At 66.9% G+C, this 20,752-nt stretch overlaps 1 protein-coding gene across 1 annotated transcript; it reads right to left on the minus strand.

The window, feature by feature from the left end:
- Nucleotides 1-3,169: 3,169 nt before the first annotated feature.
- Nucleotides 3,170-19,291, minus strand: ZNF787 (zinc finger protein 787). Its single transcript, XM_043900408.1, is given in 5 exon segments — nucleotides 3,170-3,665; nucleotides 3,667-4,317; nucleotides 4,319-4,392; nucleotides 11,391-11,478; nucleotides 19,063-19,291. Coding segments are annotated over 4 exon segments (1,155 nt in total). The 5' UTR covers nucleotides 11,470-11,478; nucleotides 19,063-19,291; the 3' UTR covers nucleotides 3,170-3,314.
- Nucleotides 19,292-20,752: the final 1,461 nt, after the last annotated feature.

A 20,752-nucleotide genomic window follows, 5' to 3' on the forward strand; every position in this document is an offset into this window, starting at 1 on the left:
CCACCCCAGTACGTCTGGCCGTGGTGGGGCTGGGGCCCTGGGGTGGGGGCATCCGTACTGCGTCCTAGATGACTCTGGGCTCTTCCCTTGTCATTTTCTCCAGGTGGATAAAGTCGGGGACGGGGGGGAGGTGAGGCCATGTCAGCTGGTCCTCTAAGCCACAAGTCCCCGAACGCCTGGCCTGGGGTCACTGTGCAGAACCTCCCCTGTTCACTGGGGGACTAGTCGGTGACTGGAGGAGTCCAGGTTTAATCCCGCGGCCCCAGGAGCAGGCGCCCAGCCCACCTCCTTGCGCTCCCCCTGGTGTCCACGAGGCGGCGGCAGAGCGTCACCTTTCTCTCAACACACGCGGGAGCAGGAAGGATGGAGGGGTCCCTGGGGCGTGTCTCCCCAGCACCGCCGGCCTCCGAGCGGGATAACCCTTTGGGGGCGGGAGCCCCCGCCCCGTGCATGGCAGGACGTCAGCAGCATCCCTGGCCTTTCCCCCACTAGATGCGAGGTGCACCCACGCACGCCTCCTCCTCTGTCCTGGGAACTAAAGATGACTCCGGGGCACAGTGGCCCCAGCTGAGAACTGCCGCTCCACTGGAGACAGAAAACCCTCTCCTGGCCGCACGCCCACGCCCCACGGGATGAAAGTGCCCTCCACGCAGGCCCGCGTCCTCCTCTGGCCACTGCCCGCCTCCCGCGGAGGAGGAGGGCTGTTTCCCAGACCCAAAGGTGCAGCTGCATGAGTCACGCCACCAGGGCTTGGGAGCAGGAGGAGGCTGGATAAATAAACTAAGTACCTGACCCTGCTGGCTCACTGCATGCGTGATCAGTCGTGCCGACTCTGCGGTCTGTGGGTACATGGACTGTACCCACCAGGCTGCTCTGTCCATGGGATTCTCCAGGCAGGAACACTGGAGTGGGGTGCCATGCCCTGCCCCAGGGGATCTTCCTCACCCAGGGATTGGACCCGCATCTCCTGTGTTGGCAGCTGGATTCTTGGCCACCGAGCCCCTGGGAGGCCCCTCGAGCTCACTGAAGGCCACAGTGAGGACAGGAGAAGGCGGGCGCAGCAGCGGGCCTGGCTCCTCAGTCCCGCACTAGGCTCCTCCCGGGACAGGGCTTCACGGGCAGTGACCGCAGACCAGGGACCCCAGGGGCCCCTCGAAACAGTCGTGACAGGCAAGTTGTTCTTTACACGGGAGGCAGCGGAGGGTCAGAGGGGTTAGTTCACTCGCCTGGAGTCACACAGCGCCTCTCTGTGGCCGAGTCTGGCCCAGATGTCAGGGCCTGCTTCTGCCTGCAGAGGTGGGGACAGGGTGACTCAGCCCAACGCTTACTCCTCCCCAGGGGACAGGGCACACCCCCGCCCCCAGCAGACAGGACCCCCCCCTCCAGAAGTGCCCACGGTCAGCGCCGGCCGCCGGGAAGGGACCTGCGGCACCGGGCAACGTCTCCCCAGCCTTTGTTTCCCCTGGCTGGACAAACAGCGGCGTTCCCCCTCCCTCCCGTACAGGGGTCCGAGCCCTCAGAGGAAGCGGACCCGGGTCCACAGTTTCCAAGCGAGGCCACGGCCACTTGAGAACAAGGTGTTCTAATGAATCCTCCTGGACGACCCGTCCCTGCCCACGGGTGGCCGGCCGTGGCCTTGGCTTCTGAACCCGAGGCCCCAAAGGGGTGTGGCCTGGGGCTGCTCACAGACAGCAGAGGCCAGGGGAGACTCATCAGGCCTGAGAGGACACACCCCCCCACTCCCGCTTCCTCCTTCGGCTCCCCCTGGCTGGTTGGTCGGCTCTGTGCTCCACGGAGGTCAGCGGAACAGTTTGGCCAGGCTGCAAACACCCCCTGGGGGGACGCTCCTCCCCGGGATCACCCACTGCAGCCTCCCAAGACCCCTGGGTCCCCAGGCCTCCAGCGGAGGGTCCCGGGATGCTGGGGTGGTATCAGACACTGCCCCCACCGGGGCCCACCTGTGAGTCTGGCACGTGGCCCAGAAGCAGAAAGCCACTGCCCACCCTTGTCTTCCCCCAGGCCCCGCTGCCTCCTGGCAGGGTGGGGGGCGGTGCGGGGCGGTGTGTAGGCAGGTACCGCCCACCCACCAGAGTCCAGCTTCTTCCTAGAGGCCGTAGTTCTGTCGCTGGGAAGTCGAGGCAAGCACTCCTCTGCGGTGAGGTGTGATCCCGTGGCTGTCCCCCGCTCCCCCAGGGGATCTGAGGACAGGACACAGGTACAGGGTGCAGGGCAAGTCTTCCAAGACACTGGACGCAGGCGGGGCCGCCGGGGCTGGTGGAGACGGGAGCCTGGGGTCCTTGGCAGCACGGGGGAGAGCTGCCCGCCACCGCGAGGCGAGGCACGGCCTGCGCACCCCCGCCCCGCCCCACCTCCCGGCCGCCGGAGTCCTTTTAAAAGCAGCGGGTGGGCGGGTCTCGCTCGGAACACCCGCCCCTGGTGCTCACGGGCCTGCCCGTCCTCCAGCCCGGATTGAGGACGCCGCTCCCGCGGGGGCCCAGAGCCCGCTGCCGCAGCCGGCCGGTCACTCTCCCAGGACAGCCCCCAGGGCGCACCCGGGCGCGAGCACGGCCTGGGCCGGCGTCGGCCTCTCTCCTCCGGCCTGGCCCGTGGCCACCACCCACCCACCCAGCAGCGGCTGCCCGAGTTCGGGGCCCTCCGTTTCCCCGGACTCAAGAACCACGCACAGGAGGGACGATCGGATAGTGCGATTTATTGCCCCCGCGCCCTCCTCCCGCCGCGCCCAGGCCTGGGATGAGCCGGGACCCCCTGTCCGCGGGGTCGCCCGGGACGCGGGCGCTCGGCTCAGCACGCCTCCGCGACCCCAGACCCGGCGGGGTGGGGGAGGGTAGGGAGAGGAGAAAGGCTGAGACAGCGAAGGGGAAGAAAATAACAGGCGGGCGGGGGCAGGAGGCGGTATGATTAAAAGAAAATCCTAAAAGGGAAAAGGACCCTCTCTCCCTTCACGTTTGGGGCCCCTCCGCGGGGAAAGGGCGCACGGCTCGCCGTTCCCGCAGCAGCCCCGTCGGCGGGGAAGGAAAGAGGGCGAAATGGTCTCTCGCTCACGGGTTTCGTCGCGTCTTGGTCTCTCTAGTTCCCACCCAACGTCTCGATTCGGGCTCGGCCGAGAACCGACGGGGCCAGGCCAGGCCGAGCGGCGGGCGCGGGGAGGGGCCGGGCGAGCGCCCCGCGTGCCCCGCCCCAGGCCCGCCGCACCCCCGGGGCGCCCCTCTGTCCGTTTCGCCCCGGCCTCTGGATCCCGCGCCGTCGACCCCGCCCAGCCCGAGGGGCCCCGCCCCCCCCCCGGGCCGCCGCCCCTACCGGCCCTCCCCGCCGCGGCACTCGCTGCAGCGCCCGCCCGCCGCCTCCTCCTCGTCGTCCTCGTCGTCGTTGTCCCCGCCCGCCCGGTAGTAGTTCTGTCCGCAGTGGCTGCAGACCGAGGGCGCGCCCACGGCGTGCACCTTCTTGTGCCGGCGCAGCGCCGCGCCCTGCACGAAGCCCTCGCCACACTCCACGCAGATGTGCGCCGGCTCCTCGCCCCCCGCCGCCCCCAGCCCGTCCCCGTGCTGGGCGCGCTGGTGGGCCAGCAGCCCGGCCCCGTGCCCGAAGCCCTTCCCGCACTCCACGCACACGTACGGCTTGGGGGCCGGGGCGCGCCGCGAGCGGGGGTCCCGGCGCCCTGGCCCCCGCGCCCGCCATGGCTGCGGCCGCCGCCGCCCCCTCGCCGGGCGCGCCCACCACGATGATGCCCTCGCCGTCGCCCACCGGGATGGCGATCTCGCCGTCCGCCGCCGCCGCCTCCTCGGGCGCCTTGGCCCGGCGCACGCTGGCCGCCAGCACCTTGGCCGCCACCCCGGGCCCCGAGAGCTCGGGGTGCAGCCGCAGGTGGCGCGCCAGGCTCTTGGGCTGGCTGAAGCCGCGGCCGCAGCGCGGGCACACGAAGGGCTTGAGGCCGCTGTGCGAGCGCCGGTGCTTGGCCAGGCTTTTGCTCTGCGTGAAGCTGCGGCCGCAGTCGGGGCAGGCGTAGGGCTTCTCGCCCGTGTGGATGCGCTGGTGCTGCATGAGGTTGGAGCTCCAGCTGAAGCGCTTGCCGCACTCGGAGCAGGCGTAGGGCTTCTCGCCCGTGTGGATGCGCCGGTGCTGCACGAGGTGCGAGCTCTGCGAGAAGGTCTTGCCGCAGTCGGCACAGGCGTTGGGCCGCTCGCCCGTGTGCGTGCGCTGGTGCCGCGTCAGCTTGGACCAGTGGCTGAAGCTCTTGCCGCACTCGTTGCAGATGTAGGGCGCGGGCGGCCGCGGCCGGGGCGGGGGGCCGGCGGGGGGGCGCCGACGGGGGCGGGGACAGCTTGGTCGGGGGCCAGCTGGGGACGTCGTCGTCATCCATGATGAGGATATCCACTGCAAGGAAGGGGGGAGAGGGCGTCAGAGAGCCCGTGGAGGGCGGCTGGGGCTGCTCCCCTGCCGCACTGCGAGGCCTCAGGAACCGGTTCCCCTGCACCAGGCCGGGGGCAGCACCTCCCTCGGAGCGCCGAGAACCTGGCCTGCCGGGCCTGCCCCGGTTAGACGTGCTGGCTCAGTCCCCGTCCCCACAAACCCCCGCCCCCAGCTTCCTGCGTTTTACCAAACACTCCGTACCCATCCCCTAGGGCTTCTCCTTCCTTCACAGCCGTTTCCCCCACACCCATAACAATGCCCGGGACTTCGTGGGGATTCCAGAAATGTCTGCTAAAGGAATCAACAGAATCGAACGGGGCTGGGGGTGGAGGGCCAGGGAAGGCCCTAGTACAGAATGACCCCTGAGGCAGGAGCCCCTCGCACCAGGTGGCTAGCATCTCGCCCGGGGACGAGGGCTCACGGCGCTCTGTAGGGTTACAGACCGGGAAAGGATAGTGTCAAATTTGGGTTCTGCGAAGACAACCCTGGCTGCGGGGGTCGGACTGGTTAATGAGATCACAGGCCAGCAGGACAGGCCTGACACCGCCCCCCCCCCCCCCAAATGGGAGTGCAACCACACACCCCGCAGCTTCTACGACGGACGTCCTCAGCCTGGACCCTGGTTCTGTGTGTCCGGTGGAGACAAGAAAGAAGCGCGGGGCCTCGGTGGCGGCGCCTGCGAACCTCGGACACCACCTCGGACACCTCCGCGGGCCTCTGCCCTACAAAGCCTCTAATACATTTGCACCGCCGCTGGCCCGGGCGGCCACCCGGGAGAGATGAGCGGCTCCACGAGGTCTGGGTGCACTCTCGGCGACATCTGCCTTCCCTGTGCGGCTCGGGCCTGAGCTACAGAATAGAGACGGGTTTAGGGTGCTCAAGCTCAAGACACCTGCCCCGGCGCGAGCCCCTCCCACCAGGCTTAGGCCCCGCCCACAACCCTCCGGCTCCACCCCTGGTCTCAGCCCCGCCCACACCCGGACCCAGCCTCGCCCCAGGCACGGCCCGCCCACCAGGCATCGGCCCCGCCCCTGGAACGGCTCCGCCCACCAGCCTCCGGCCCCGCCCCCAGGTGCACCGCGAAGGCGTCGCTCAAAGGTGAACCTCACCATAGCCTACCTAGCTCTGTTTTCCCGCTCCCTCTCACTAGCCTGCAAGCCCACAGGGCCAGCGGTCGGACCCTGTGTTTCAGCACCCGGCCGGGGAAAAGTGCCCCAACATGGTCCCCGAGATAACGTCCTCGTCCGCTCGGTAAGCATCCGTGCGTTAAGTCCCGCGAGGTGGGCGCTGGGGCCTCGGGCCTTGGCAGCGAGGACACCGAGCGGCCAGCCAGATGAGCCGCCGCCCGCGGCGACACGGCCTGGGGACGGAGCATCACCAGGGGGCCGCAGTCCGGATCCCCGGCGGCCGCCCTGAGCTCCGGCTCCGCTGGGGGACGGTGCCCCACGCGCCACCCCCGCTGACTCTGAGCACCGACGCTTTGAGAACCAGGGCTCCACGCGGGAAGTACCGGAACAAGGCCTGTGCTGGGACAGGACAGCACTTCGGTAGGAAGCCTGCGCGGGGTGGGAGGCGCTTCCAAAGACGCGGCCTGTGGCCCACTGCACTTTGACATCAACATGAATCGGGAACTCCGGGCGTCAGCCGCCGTCAGGACTCCACTGCTTCGCGGGCCCCAGCCCCACCCCGATCGGGGCCCTGAGTTCCAGCAAGCCCCGCAGCGCGGCCAAGGGGGCAAACAAGGAGAAAAGGTCATAAGCACACGACGTCCCGAGGCGTGGGAAAGGGAGGGGTGGGAAGCAGGCTTGCTCTTGGCGGGAAACCGCCAAGTACACGCTCTGCTTTCCAAGTTGTCCCGAAAGTTTAACAAGACAGGTGACTCGGCGATGACGTGCATTTGCCATCGCAAGGACCCAGACATAACACGATCACCTGAATCCGTGAGACCCCTGGAACTCAACCAGGAGTCCTGGATGCGGGTGGAGGGTGAGGGGCGGGGCGCCGGCCCGGAAGCAGGAGAGAAAGCTCGCGGGGCCGCAGGGCGGGGCTGAGAGGGGGGCTGCGCCGAAGTCTGAGCGGGGGCCGGGGCGGGGAACGGCGCTGCGCCGCCTTCACCGCAGGCACTCCTGTTCCAGCAGGTGTCAAACGGCCCAGTGAAGGAGCGTCTACTGACTCAGGGAGGCGGGCCTGCCCCTCAACCTGCGGACCCCCGGTCTCCTGCAGTGGATGCAGGGCCCCGCACTCTCATGCACCCCGAGTCCGAGTCTGGAAGGAGGTCAGCGGCTGCCCCCGGTCCGCCCTCCTCACCGGGCCAACGCCTCTGCCTCTGCGCTGGGAGTCATCCTTAACTGGATGCACGAATTCCCAGAGAGGAGAGCACAGAGACCAGCGCCAAAGGGCTCCCTCAACAAAACGGCACAGGAGGCTGTGACCGCCTTGCTGAGGGTAACAGCTACCCTTCTGGGGCGGGGAGGGAAGGGGGTGTCCCAGGTGCCAGGCCCCCTCAGCCCACAGCAGCTGTCACTGTCCTCCTCTCAGCTCAGGCCCCGAGGGGGTCCTGCTGCCCACCCATGCCCACGACCTCGCAGCTTCCTGCCCCGCGACGGAGCCCGCCAAGCGGACTAAGGCTTTCCGTCCCAGAACACAGGACATGCAGAAAGCCCACCAACAGAATGCAGAGCTGACCACAATCAATGCAGGGCAAATGCCCCATGGAGACACGTCCGGGCGCCCCCGGGGCCCCTCCATGCCGGGCCCCACGCACAGCCCGCCCCAAGCCCAGAGAGCCGTGCTGGAACGGCCCCCTCGCAATCCTGCACGCGTCACCCAAGCGCACGCCCCCAGACACGAGTCTGGTCCCTTCACTTCACTTCAGCTAAGTCTTCTAGGTCCTGTGTAATACACAGCTTCCCGGGTCCCTTGCTCTTCCTGACAGTCTCCCTTTCGCAGAGCCCTGGGGCCCACTGGGCCCTCGCAGGCTGCCAGCTCCTCCCCGTGGGCTGCAGCTGGGGGCCCGGCCCCACCAGCCCTGTGGCCGGTCATCCTGAAGCTGCAATCCCGTCCTCTCACCAAAGGCATGGATTATCGTCTCGTGTGATGTCGTATCGCTTCTGTGACATCAAGGGCCACTGACATTCAGGAACTCGGACATCAGCTGAATCAGAGGGATGCAAGGCACGGCATTCCTGTGGTTTCTCCTGCACGCAGCTGGCACAGAGGGGCCCACCTTGGCCTTGACAGGGCATTTGTCTTGCATTGATTGCGCGCAGCTCTGCATTCTGTAGCCGGAGTGGTTTTTAGAGATGCTCCCTCTCCCGCTGGTTGGGACCCAGTGGTCCATTTCACAGGTTTACGGCAGGATGGACCTCATTTTCCCTCATCTGCCCGGCCTTCCATTGTCCTCCAGCGTGGCCAAGTAACCTTCCCTTTCTTCAGGGCGCTGAGCCCAAGGATTTACACACATCTGCTGGGCTGCACCCCCAACCCGCACCCTGCCAGCTGCAAGCTGCAGCACATGGGAACCTCGAGGGGGCTCCGAGTGCTCTGGATAGGACCCAGGGGGGTCCTCTGACACTGTGTCTGCCACCCTGGCTCACCCTGCTCACCTGGCCCTGGGCTCACCCACACTTCCTACCCCAGACCTGCAGCCGGCCATTTTTACAAGGGCGCTCTGGTTTCTCTGAGCGAGAAACAATTTCAAGCTCCAAATCTGGAAGCAAACAGTTCTTTTTTTAACAAAAAAAAAGGTAAAATTCCTATAAGTTCTAACTGACACTTTCCATACAGATCCAAGCCAGCAGGCTTCTCTGTGGTCTTCCTTAGACACCCACATCTCGGTCCTCGCAAGGGGAGGAGAGAACCTGGACCAGCGCCATCTCTGCCAGACTGCTGGCATCACATCACCAGCATCGGGATGGCTGTGGGCACACCGGCTGGGCCAAGCGTGATTCCTCAGGACTCACAGCCAGCCTGGCCCCGCTCCCTGCCTGTGGATCTGGCCCCAGCCGCCTGGGGCTCCTGGCCCGCAGATCCCCCAGGAAGGGCCCACACAGAGGCGGTCTGCTTGGCTCTGCAGGTAACGAGTTCACCTGCGCCCTTCAAATGTGCAGGGTGGTTTTCCTGCAGGCATATGATGCGACTCACAGCCCTCCCTTTCCTTCCCCGGACAATTAGAAACAGAACCTCTCCACTCTGCTCTGGCAGAAGGCGCCGCTGGCCGGCGGAGCGCGAGGCCATCTCCTCTTCCCCGGGGGTCATTCACTCTTTCCCCAGGTACCTCTTCCCCAGGGGTATGCTGCTTTGAGCCCAGCGACTTGAGTTGAAGACCATCCATGCGAGTGGATGTTCTCAGATTTTCGACTTGCTCCTTCGACACCCAACTTTTCCATTTCAGGAATGTTTTCTGGACTCGTAGGCTTCACTGTTCTCTTCCTTATACTGGATTTTGCCTTCTTGGGGCTTTCTTTAACTAACTTCAGTACCTTTTTTTTTTTTTAACCCTGCTGTAATCTTTATTTCTTTTTGATTTTACAATGTTCCTCCTTTTCACCTTCAGTTTTTCTCAGAGAACGATGCACTACTTTTACTGTTTTGAGCTCCTCCACCTTCGTCTTGAAACATCTTAGTCTGTGCTGCTGGCTCTCTACTGAGCTCTGCCCCTGGGCAGCGCGGTCCTGGTGGTGTTCTCCCAAGCCCCTAGGCACAGTCCCGCCCGTCTGGGAGCGCACCTCTGACTCCTCCCTGTCTGAGAACGCCCTCCTCAGCCCCTTTCTCTCATTCTAACAGCTCCTCCGGGGTGGGGGCAGAAGGACGGAACTCCAGTTCCCAGTCTGCCCGTTTCTGGACGTCAGCTTCCCTGAACTCGCAGGCGGCTTCGTTCTGGGCAGTGTTTCCAGCTCCTCGGGGGTCCTCTTCCGCATGTGTGACCTGCTCTCCCAGGGACCCCTGCTCTGCCGCCACCCTCATTTGGTCAGTACCTTCCCCTCCCCACTGCGGTGCCCCCTGGGGGTCCCACTGGACCCTGAAGCCCCTCCCTGCAGGCCCTGCTCTGCCTGGGGCCTCCCTGGCAGGCGCTCTCCCTGAACACAGTCAGGAAGCTGGCCAGGCGGCCTGCGTGCCCCGTTGCTGCTCTGTACGGAACACGTGCTGCAGCTGCTGCCCGCAGTGATCCCCCAAGGACGGCCTAGCAGCCAGCTCCCCGCCCCCTAACACCACTTGGCCCGTCCCCATCCAGCTGTGCTTGGGGCTCTGCTCCTAGGGAGCCCAGTTGGTGTGGCCAGGGCGCGTGGGGCTTGCGGGGGTGGGGTTGCTGTGTTTTCACGCGGGGTCTGCTGTCGCCTCGGCTCAGGCGGGGCATTTTAGGGGACTCTGCGGGACTCACACTAGTGGCGCTGAGACAGGAGAGGCGGGCCTGACCACGCAAGGCCTGGAGCCTGGCCCTGAAGAGTGGTCTCCAAACCAGCAGCTGAAGACTCCTCCCTGCCTCATAGTCAGGCCCTCTCTTCACCTATGATCCATGTTTGGACAGCCTCTCTCTGAGCGCCCTGACTTGGAAGACTTGGTCGGCTCTCACACTGCACCCCTGCCGGCTCACCCCCAGGGTCTGCAGGCCTCGGGCTGGGGTCAGCCCTTCCGTGAGGCAGTCACCACAGAGCCTGGCTGCAGCCAGCAGACAGTCCACCCCAGCACCAGCCCTGGCTCCTAGTGGCCCCGCCATCCCATGCCCCAGGCTCACAGCCCTGCCCCCAGGGCCCCTCGGCCCTCCCCACCGCACCAGACGGCACCAGGGGTCTCAGGGCAGGGGGTCTGCACTGCCCGTCACGGGAAGGGCCTACGGGGGGGCCCCAACCGGGCAAGGGGGGGGCAGAGCAGCTGGGAAGCTCGCAGTCCCGTGGCTTGGGAGCAGGGGGTCATGGGGTGGGGGCAGCCCCGGGCGGCCCGAGCAGACACCTGGGCAGGGCGCCCATCTGCCCCTCAGGGTCTGCCCAGAGCACGCGTGAGTACTCGGCGTGGACCGCCAGAACTCCAGGCTCCAAGGTAAACCGCCTTCCAGAGGCGGCTGGGGGTGGGGGACAGTCAGGGGCAACGCTGAGTGCGTCAGCCGAGACGAGCTTTTGCTGCTTGCAGAAAGTTTATGGGTGAATGGCTGCGGCACCTGTGGCTGTTCTTTCAAACCCTCCAGGAAAGGGGCGCAAGCAGCGCAGGACCGCCTGGCGCGGCTCACTGCTGGGGTCGGCGGGACGGGAGGCCACCGCACTGTCGGGCTGGAAGTTTCCAGAAGGAAACCGACGGTAAGGTTAAAGTGGTAAAAGACAGGGAGGCGGGGCGACGCGGGGAAGGAGGGGCCGGGGCCCTCCCCGTAGGGCCGGGTCTGTGCCCCCTAGGCCGGGAGCCCTGAGCCCGCCGGCCCCCTGGCCCCTCACAGGAGAGGTCGCCGACCCAGGCCAGGACGCACGAAGACTCATCGACAGCAGCACAGAGCACTTCACACTTTATTTTGCAGGCACCCTGCACGGAAGCCCGGGAAACCCCTGGAAACGGGACCACAGCTCCCACCGAGGGCGGGGGCTAGGGGAGGTTGTGACGGGGTCTCATCCCCGGGGGCTCACAGAGGAGTTTTACTCAAGCCAAGTAACGCTTTATTAAATAAGGCAGGCTGCCAATATTCTAAATGAAAGATCAAGACTCAGGCCCAGGACCACCCGGATGCCTGGGCCCCCACGACAGGCCCCGCGCCCGCTGTTAGTCATGCCTGGCCCAGCCCCCAGGCCCTCCCCGGGCTGAGGAGCCCCCACCCGGGGAAGCCAAGGGCGCCACCCCCAAAGGCTCCCGGCTCGGGGGCCGCAGAGACCCCACCAGGCCCGGGAGGCGGCTGGCTGGGCCCCGGAGGCGCAGTCGGGCCCCGAGCTGCCAAGGGGCGGGCAGGGCATGGGGTCGGCCGGGAGAAGCACAGGGCCCCTCACCTGGGTTCTCGTGACTGGCCATCTGCTGGTCCTCGGAGTCCAGCGGCCCCGGAGACCAGGCCTCTTCCCGCAGCTCCATGTCTGGGCCCTGTCGGACGGGAGACAAGGAGAGGGTTCACAAGACGCCAGAGTGGACGCGGCCGCGAGCTGCACCGACCGCCCCCCGGTTGGACGGCCACAGACAGACGCGGGAGGCGCTCAGACCGAGCCAGGGACCCCAGCCACCTTCCAGGACAGCCTCCCCCGGGGCCTCTCTGCCCCAGGACGCGGCCTGGCGATGCTGTGCGGTGGGCGGGCCGGGCGCGCGGCCCAGCGTCCGAGGGGCTCATGGTCGGGGGTCTGCTCTCCGCCGGGGGCCAGTCAGGCGAGACCCCGCACCCAGCCCGGGATGAGGGGATGAGGCTCTCCAGGGATCAGCACTCGGAGGAGCATGCTCCGGGATGGACGGGGTGGAGGGGCGGGGGGCACGGGGCTCCCAGGAAGCTGGTGGGCCCGGGACGCGCCACCCCAAGACCCCGACAGCCCCAGACACAGCAGGCGCTGCTGATGGTGGGCGACACCCGTGAACCCCTGAGCAGCTCGGAGGCTCCAAGGCCAGGAGGCAGCCCGCCGAACGCCGATACACGGGCCCCCAGCCCCCCCGCCGCCTCCACCCCAGACCCCACAGAAGGACGGACGCCCTGGAGGCCGAGCGGGTACAACCCCACAGTCCGGGCACAGGGCTGCGCGGGCATGCCAACCAGGCGGCCGCCGTGAGAACAGCTTGGCGGGCCAACCGTAGGGCCTCAGCCCGCCTGACCCCGGAATCGCGCTCCGAGGCCGCCTTCACAGCAGCGCCGCGCACACGCAGCGAGAGGAGCCGAGCGCGGGCCGCAGAAGGTCGGGCTGCCGAGCCGGGGATGGGGATGCGCCCGCGTGTGGGCACAGGGCTTCTCTGAGTGATGAAAACGCTCTGGGACGAGACGGCGGCGGTGGCTGCACAGCTCTGCGAGTGGCAACCGCTGGACTGTCCCCTTCACGAGGGTGGCTTATATCCCAGTGAACACCTAAACAGAGATGTGTGCGCGGGTCCTGACTCAGGCACCGTCCACTCAGAAACGAGTGAAAGAAAGAGAAGCGGCCGGGCGGGGGGGGGGGGGGGGGGGGCCGCTCGGTGAGCCTTCCGATCCACACCTGTCTGCCGGGCGGCCACGTGTGGAGCGGGAACAACCGCATCCAAGTCAAGTGAGCAGGGCCTTCCCGGCCCGGCGTCCACCTCCGGCCGCTTCCCGCACTGAGAAGGCGGGGGGCGGGGCTCCGTCCTCCCCAGGGAGTCCACAGGCTCCAGGGGAGGGGACGCAGAACAGGGAGGTGTTGGGCAGCTTGCCCCGAGGCCAGAGGTCCCCACACCCCCAGAGGGGGCAGCTCAGACAGGGCAGTGAGGGAGACACCACCCAGTTCCCAGGGCGGGCAGGCCCCGGGCTGCAAGGCCCCACCTACACCCAGCATCCTGGTGCAAGGAGCTCACTGTGAAACCACGACTCCCCAAGAGGAGGTGGCAAGTCCCCGCGAGAAAGAGTCCCGCACCAGGAGGGATCGACGCCCCAGAGGGCAAGGGACCTGCCAACATGACCTTCCTTCGCCCCCCCCCACCCCGGCCCAGGGTCCCCCGGTTACCCCCCAGCACGCAAGCCCCGCCCCGTCACTCGGCTTTCCCGAGCTCCTGCTTAACAGAATCCATATGCTCCCCAGCTGATCGCCTTAGTCGGTCCAGCTGGAAGCCCCGGGAGGGCAGGGGAGGGCAGGGGAAGGCCCCTCGGTGGACACACAGGAGCAGAGCGGGGGCGGGGGCGCACACACGACGACCCTCCTGGGAGCTGCCCTCCAAGGAAGGGTGGTTTTCACTGGGTCAAAGTGGGACCGAGGTGTCTACACAGACCCTCAGCGAAGCCGACCAGCGGCAGGTCAGAGTCTGCAACCCGGAGGCCAGGGCACAGGGGCCGCCAGGATTCGGGGAAGCGCCGGCCACGCGGGCGCTCGGGAAAGGCCTGCAGGAGCCGAGGCGGAGCCTGCAGCGGAGGAGGCGGGGGGCGGGGCAGGGGGCGGGGCCGGCACGCCCGGAACTCGGAACCTGGCAGGGAGCCCCGACTACGCTCCACAAATGGCAGCTTCTCTGGCTGACTTCTAGGGGGCCATGGGGTCTCCCACCTGGCACAGGGCACACCCGGGTCCCAGGACAGTCCGCTCTGCATTCTGGTTTTGGCCCTGAGAAGAGGGCGGTGAACCCACCCACCAGGGAAGGGAGACTTAAAACCAACCACGGGGTTAACACCCTGCATCCACCTGCCGGGCCTCTTGGGGGGGGCCGCGCCCTGTGTCCCCATCGCGGCCTCGCACAGCAGGGACCCCGGAGCCCGGGGTGGGAGGAGGAGCCGGAGCGCGCCCCGGGAGACCCCCTGGATCCCTGTGAAGGGCCCAGGGCATGCACTGGAGGGTCACCCTCGGCCACTCGTTCGCTCCTCCACTGCGGCCGCTCGGCCCCCTGTGCCACCCCGGGGGTTTGGGGTCCTACCCCGGGACCTGAGGGGGAGGGGAAGCCACAGTCCCTCCCACCCAGAGCTGAGGGCTGGGGCAGCCCCTGACCCGGCGGCTCCCTGGGGGAGATGGGGCGATCCCCGCGCCAGCCCGACTGTGGAACCTGATGACTCTGGAGGCTGAAGGTGGTGGGTCCTGCCCTCCCGGCCCCCAGACGCTCCACGGCCCGGCACACCTGTCAGGGCTGGCCGCCCCGCTCTGACCCCCACCCACTCCACAGAGACGGAGGCCCACCCCCGCCGGGCCCTGGAGCGATCCAATTAGCCTGGGAGCCAGCAGGGCCGGCGAGACAAATTATTGTTATTATTATTGTTATTAGACCCACCCACCTGCCCTGGATGCCTGCCCACCAATTACCCGCCAGCTCTTTCTTCCGCTGCCAATCTCGCCTCCTCCTCCGGCCGGCCCTGCTCCGGCGCCCGCGCCCAGGGCTCCCGCTGCCGGAGACAGCCGCCCCGTCTGTCCCCTCGCTTCTCGCCCCGCCTCTCTGTTCCTGGGCTGCCGTCGGGCCTTAGCTGGGACCCCCGGCTCCTGCCTTGGCCATTCTTCCCCAGCCCCCGCCCCAGCCTTGTGGCCACCGAAGCCCGGGGGCTACCTCTCGGGCTCCACCCCGGGAGGGCCCTGCCCTGCCCGAGCCCACCCTCACCGCCCTCACCCAACTCCCACCCCCGGGGCCTGCGCTCCCCACACCATGGACCGATTCATCTTTTCAAGGCACTCGGTTCAAACAAGTCAGTCGACTGAAAAGGGGCAGAGAATGGGAAGAGACACTTCTCCGAGCTGGCGAGCACATGAAGAGATAGATGCTGGTCGTGGTGTCAAGACCACAGACAGACCCCAGCGCAGGCGCGCTAGGCGGACTCGACGACCACCGAAAGCACGCGCGCGCGCGTGAACACGCGGAGAAGCGGGGGCGCGCACGCACACGTTGCTGCCAGGCCCAAGGGGTGACCCGGCGACCCCACTTCCGGCCACGAACCCGAGGGCTGAGAACACGTCCGCACGACAGTTTACACTCGCGTGTCCGCGGAAGCAGAAGTCACAAGAGCCGAGCGTGGAGACAGCCCAAACGGCCGTCACCGGTGAGGGACGCGCGCGCGGCCCACGGCAGCTGGAGGAGGAGAGGGAAGAGGAAGCGCTGGTCTTGGAGGGGCGAGACCGCGGTGACTCCGCTCGCCCGAGAAGTCAGGTCCCCGCGGGCTCCGGGCGAGGGGCACGTCCCGGGGCGCGTGGTCACCGTGAGCTGTAAGAGGGTGACCTGTCCGCGCGGCAACCACCTCACAGGGGAGCTGCTGTCTGTTTTATTAAGGGTAGCTCGGTCCCGCCACCCCCCTGCCCGAACCAGCCCCACACGTGGCCCCTGCGCTCGGTCCAAACTCCAGACCCGGGCCGCCGTCTGCCAGGTCAGCCCCGCAGACGCACTTCCTCCTGGGGGCCCTGCCCCGCCTCGCACCTGCCGGGCACCTTCTCGCCTTCCAGGGATATCTGCTCTCCAACCGGCCACCACCAACCTTCCTAGAGCTTCCCACACGCCTGTGAACAGTCCTGCCCTTAAATGCTGGTGGATAACTGAAGATTCCTTTTAAAAAACCAACATACTCTTCAGGACAAAAAAACAGAGCTGCACGCGTGGGCCATCGCTGTTTCTGTCACCCCTCGACAGGGCAATGGGCCAGACCCCACGCCCTCGGGGGGCTCTGGTGTCTGCAGGGCGCTTCCTTCCACCTCGCCCACCCGCCAGCCCTCTCCCTGGAGACCTGCCGCCAGAGCCCAGCGATCACAGCACCTCCCCCAGGAAGCCTTCCCAGACTCCTGCCTTCCCTCAGCTCCACTATCCCTTTTCCCCAAACAAGACCAGCCTGCACACCGAGGGCTGGGCACAGGGGCAGCATGGGCTGCCTGATCCCCGTGGCCACCGAAGGCACGGGAGGCTGCCCTCTCTCCGCCCGTGGGCGGGCGGCCAGGGTGGAGGCGGCCTCACCCCCCCCCCAGCCACGCCCCCGGGGCGGGTGCACCACCCCGCCTCGTCTTCAGGGGCTTGGCGTCCAGATCACGAGAGGAAGGGCGGCGCTCCACAATGAGCCGGGCGCCCAGGAAATGTGGACAGGCCTCTGGAGCCCGGGGCTGACCCAACCTCCCCGCACCTCAGGACACACCATCCTCCAAGGCCCGTCCTCTCCTCCGCCGAGAACACGGGCACCAGCCCCCTTTACTCCCCTGATTACAGCCGAGCCCACGTCCCTGGGAGGTTCTCCCCAACTTCCTCCGCCCTGCGTGTCCACACACACCCAGGCAGACGGTGAGCTCCTCCAGCCCAGGGAGTCAGGGTGTCCTGGCCGGCCTGACCCTGCGCCTCCAGGCTGGGCCACGTGTGGGTCCCAGTGTCACTTGTGATGAGGCAGCCCACACAGGACCCCCGTTCAGCAAAGAGAGGCCAGTGTTCTGTGGGCCCAACGGTCAGGCAGGCAGAGCAGGGAGACCCCCCTGCCAAGTGGACCCCAGAAGCAGCTGGCTCAGCCAGGGGGCAGCGCAGTGGTGAGAGGCGCCCTCTCTGCCCCCACGACAGGGCTGCCCGCCCCACTGGAGAGATGAGCGACCCCCCCCCCCAACTGGGGCAGGGAGGCCTCCTAACACATGGACCTCAGCACTCACCCCAGGACCCGAGAGTCACACCTGAACCCAGGCGCCAGCTCTGAGTCCCCGAGCCAGTCATTGGCCCCACCCCATGGGGAGGTCCCCAAACCAACGGGCACCTCAGAGACCTCCAGAACAGCCTCCGTCTCCCCAGGCCCCAGGCCTGGCCAAAAGAAGCCAGCAGAGGCGGTGGCTCTGCTAGACTAGGCTCCGGACTCCTGCCGACCCTGCTCCAATACTGCTGCGGGGCTGGGGGCTCAGCCCACCCCCCCGAGTGGGGTGACCACCCCCACCCCGGGGCCTCCAGGGTACGGGCCAGATCCCTGGCTGCCGTCTGTCTCCACCAGGAGGCCAGGGCCACAGCAGAGTCCCCGGGCACAGCCTCAGCCGGCTGGGGGCACTGCAAGACACACGTCCAGGGTTGGGGCTGGGGGCGTCTGAGCCCAGGAGCCCGACAGCAGTGTGCCCAGAAGGGGCCACTCGAGACCACAGGGCAGCTGGGCAGAGGCTGGAGGTCAAGACCAAGACCACCGCCGACAGCCCGGGACTCAGCCCACCCCCCGGGTCCCAGGGTCCTCTCAGCCAGTTCCTCTGTCCCTCGAGAAGTCTCCCCTTGGGCTCCTCCAGCCCCAGGCTAGCCTGGCGACCCCCAGCCCTCTGCCTGGAGCACCATGCCAGGACCAGTGTCCCAAGCCCAGCACCGGGTGGGGCTGGCAGCGGCCTCGATGGACGAGGCTCATCCAGGGATGGTGGACTGTGTTCTGGGTTGTAGGAGCCTGAGGAGGAACTGAGCCTGGGAAAGGGGAAGCGGCAGGTCCAAGGTCACAGGGAGGGAAGAGATGGAGCAATGGAATGCCGGGCCCGCCGGAGGCCTCTGCACCGGATTCACACCCACTTCTGAGAGCTGTGCGCTGGCTCCAAAAGGAGAGCGTTGGGAGCCTTCCTACCAAGGTCAACGCCATTAGTACGGCCCCTCTTTTTCACTAATAGAAACTGGGAAACTCCTTGTGCTCTGAGGCCACAAAGGTGAACGCAGAGCTGGGACCTGAACCCGGTCCGTCTGACTTGAGCCCGGGGCTAACCCGCAGCAGTGCCCCCAGCCCGGGCTGAAATCCTTCCAGTTCTCTAGCTCCGCCTGCAGGGGTTAGAGTCTGAGACCTCCAGGAGGAAGGGGCTAAGAGAGACAACACAAGAAGGAATCCGATCTGAATGTTCTGGGGCTCTGGAGGGCCTGCCTGCAGACGCGGGGGGTGAATGCCAGCTGCGTTGAGCCAAAGAGGCTTATGTTCTTAGGGAAGGGATAAGCCACAGTAACCAGGCTTCCCCAGGAACGAGGGCAGACCCAACCCGCAGCTGGATCCTAACCCTGGATCCCCAAAGCAGGGCCGGGCACCAGGAACCACGCGGAGCACACAGACCAAGTCAGTCCCTTCCTATAACGCCCCTCTGGACTGGGGCTGGGGTGCCCTCCCTGATCCCCTGGGTGAGGACAGGAGTGCGGAGGTGAGGAGGCACATGGACCCGGTCCAGGTCTTCGGCGCACACGGCGAGCCTGCTTCATCTCCCTGTCCTCGTGCCAACCAATGGGCCCGCAAGAGCCTCTGTCCACACTCGCCGTGGCTCAATCTTCCGTCTGATCACGCCATCCTCGGCTGGCCTGTGCCCCAGGGGCACCCGTTTCCATGAACTGGGGTGGCCCCCTTTGTGTCCGGGCCGCGAGTTGGGGGCTCAGGGGCGCGGTGGGGCGCCCGGGAGGCCTCGGCGTGGCCATCGGGCCCGGCCGCCGGCCTCGCCCTGCCCCGCGGGCCACGCGGTGCCTGACCTTGGCCTAACATTTCCCCTCCAGCGCACGCGCTTCCTGCTCGCCGCCCGCGCCCGGGCGAATGAATGAGCCTCCCGCCGGCCGGAATGCCCGTAATTACCGGCCGGATCAAAGGCCGCACGCAGCCCGCCCGGGGCGGCAACGGGATCTGGCTCCTTTGAAAAAGAGGGGAAGGGGAGCGGGCAGGCCGGGGACCACCACCGGTCCCCCGGGGGCCGCCGTTTCCGGTCAGGCCAGCTGGGCCCGCGCGCGCCGCCTCCCCCACCGGGGCCTCAACTTCTCCCGGGAGTCGCCACCACTTCCGGCCTCGAGCGGCCGGGAGGCTGGGGTAGGGGTGGGGGGGGGGGTGGGGGCTACACAGCGGCCCTACCGGCGAGCCCGCGCCGCGCGCCCCCGCCTCGGGCGCGCCCCCGGGCGTGGCGCGCGCTCTCGGCCCCTCCCGGCGCCCGCGCCCCGCCCCGCGTCAGCGGCCGCGCGCCCACTCACGCCCCCCCCCCACGCGGCGCGCACGCGCACTCGCCCGCCCAGTCGCGCTCGCCGCCCGCCTCCCCGCCCGCCCCCCCCGGCCGCAGCCCGGCGCTCTGAGGCGCGCGCCCACCCGGCCCCGGGCGCACGGCCCCCGGCCCCGCGCCCTCCCCTCACCTCCTCGGTCCCGGGGCCGCCGCGCCGCACTCCTCCTCCTCTCTCCTCCCTCGCGGATGGTGGCAGCGGCGGCAGCGGCGACTCAGACCCTGGGGTCAGGGGGACGGGCGCCCAGGCCGGAAGTGACCTTCCTGGCCGCTTCCGCCCGCGCCGCTCCCCCCCCTCCCCTTCCCACCCCCCTTCCAGCCTCCACCCCGTCCTCGCCGCTCTAGGAAGGCGAGTCCAGCGACCCCCCCCTAGCTGCCGCGGGGGCCCCCCCCAGCTCTATGGTGCGGAGTAGGCGCCCCAGGGTGGCACTTCCGGACGCGTCTAGGACACGGGTCCTCCGGCCACGCTCTATGGCGCCGCGCGCCTAGGGGCTTCGGGCCCCGCCCCCTGCCAGGCCAGGAGGCGCGGGCTCGGCCCGTTAGGCGGAGACTTCCGGGTGCCCAGGGAGGTGCCCCCCGCCCCAGCGCCGGGCTCTCGCGCCTGCGCGGTCGGGCGGTAGGCGTCGAGGAGGGTGGCTGCCAGGGCCGCTCAGCTACCCCGGGTCCTCCGGTCGTCTCTATCGTTGTAACCCCTTCCGTGCCGGCGCCGCCCGCGGCGGCCGGAGCCCGCGCGCCCGGAGGGCTCTCTCGTCTGCCATCCTGGTCTTTTCGTTACTGGACCGATCGCTTCAGGCGCCGCCCGCAGAGCGACAATAACACGTTGTGCGCCTGCCTCCAGGGGCTTTAGGTACATTAAGTAGTTTGTGGATAATCCAGTCCCATTTTGCAGATAACGAGGAACAGAGAGGTCAAGACACCTGGCCAAAACCACACACCGAGGGTGCGGGTCCTGGGCTCGAACTCGTGGAGTCTGGCTCCCAGTTCCTGCATTGGGCCGTGCATGTGCAAACTGCCTCCTGTCACGGAAGGTTGATCATAGCGTCCAGGGATTCACCTCTTCCTCTCTGGAAAGGAGGGCGCTTTGTGAGCTTACCTGTTTCTGTTAGTAAATACATGCTTTTTAAATTACTGCTTACACCACAGTGTCCTCCCGGGCTCAGTCCCTCTGATCCCTTTCTGGGTCTTCAGTTGGCTGGCTGTCACCTAAGCGACAAATGACTTATTGATGTTATTTATAATTATTTTATTACCAGGTGGCGATAGTGGTAAAGAATCCACCTGCCAATGCAGGAGGTGTTACAGAGGAAGATTTGATCCCTGGGTCAGGAAGATGCCTGGAGAAGGAAATGGCAACCCACTGGTCTTGCCTGGGAAATCCCATGGACAGAAGAGCCTGGTGGGGAGGAGGAATGGGGAGTTCGTGTTTAATGGGGACAGAGTTTATTGGCAAGATGAGAGCAGCTCTGGAGATGGACGGTGGTGATGGTCGTACAACAATGTGAATGTACTTAGTGATACTAAACTGTGCGCTTTAAAATGGTTTAGGTGGTAAGTTTTATGTTATGTGTATTTACAATAATTAGAAGTTTAAAGAGAAACAAACTTGTGATTTACTGTTGTGTTGTATGGTGTTATGGTCTGCATGTGTCCCCAGAAAATTCCTGTGTTGAAATCTAGTCCCTGAGGTGATGCTCTGACCTTCCTAGAGGAGGGCATGGCACCCCACTCCAGTATTCTTGCCTGGATAATCCCACAGACAGAGGAGCCTGACAGGCTATAGTCCATGTGGTCGCAAAGAGCTGGGCACAATAGCAATAACAACA

The sequence above is a fragment of the Cervus elaphus genome, chromosome 4, assembly GCF_910594005.1.
Source record: "Cervus elaphus chromosome 4, mCerEla1.1, whole genome shotgun sequence".
NCBI classification, from domain to species: domain Eukaryota; kingdom Metazoa; phylum Chordata; class Mammalia; order Artiodactyla; family Cervidae; genus Cervus; species Cervus elaphus.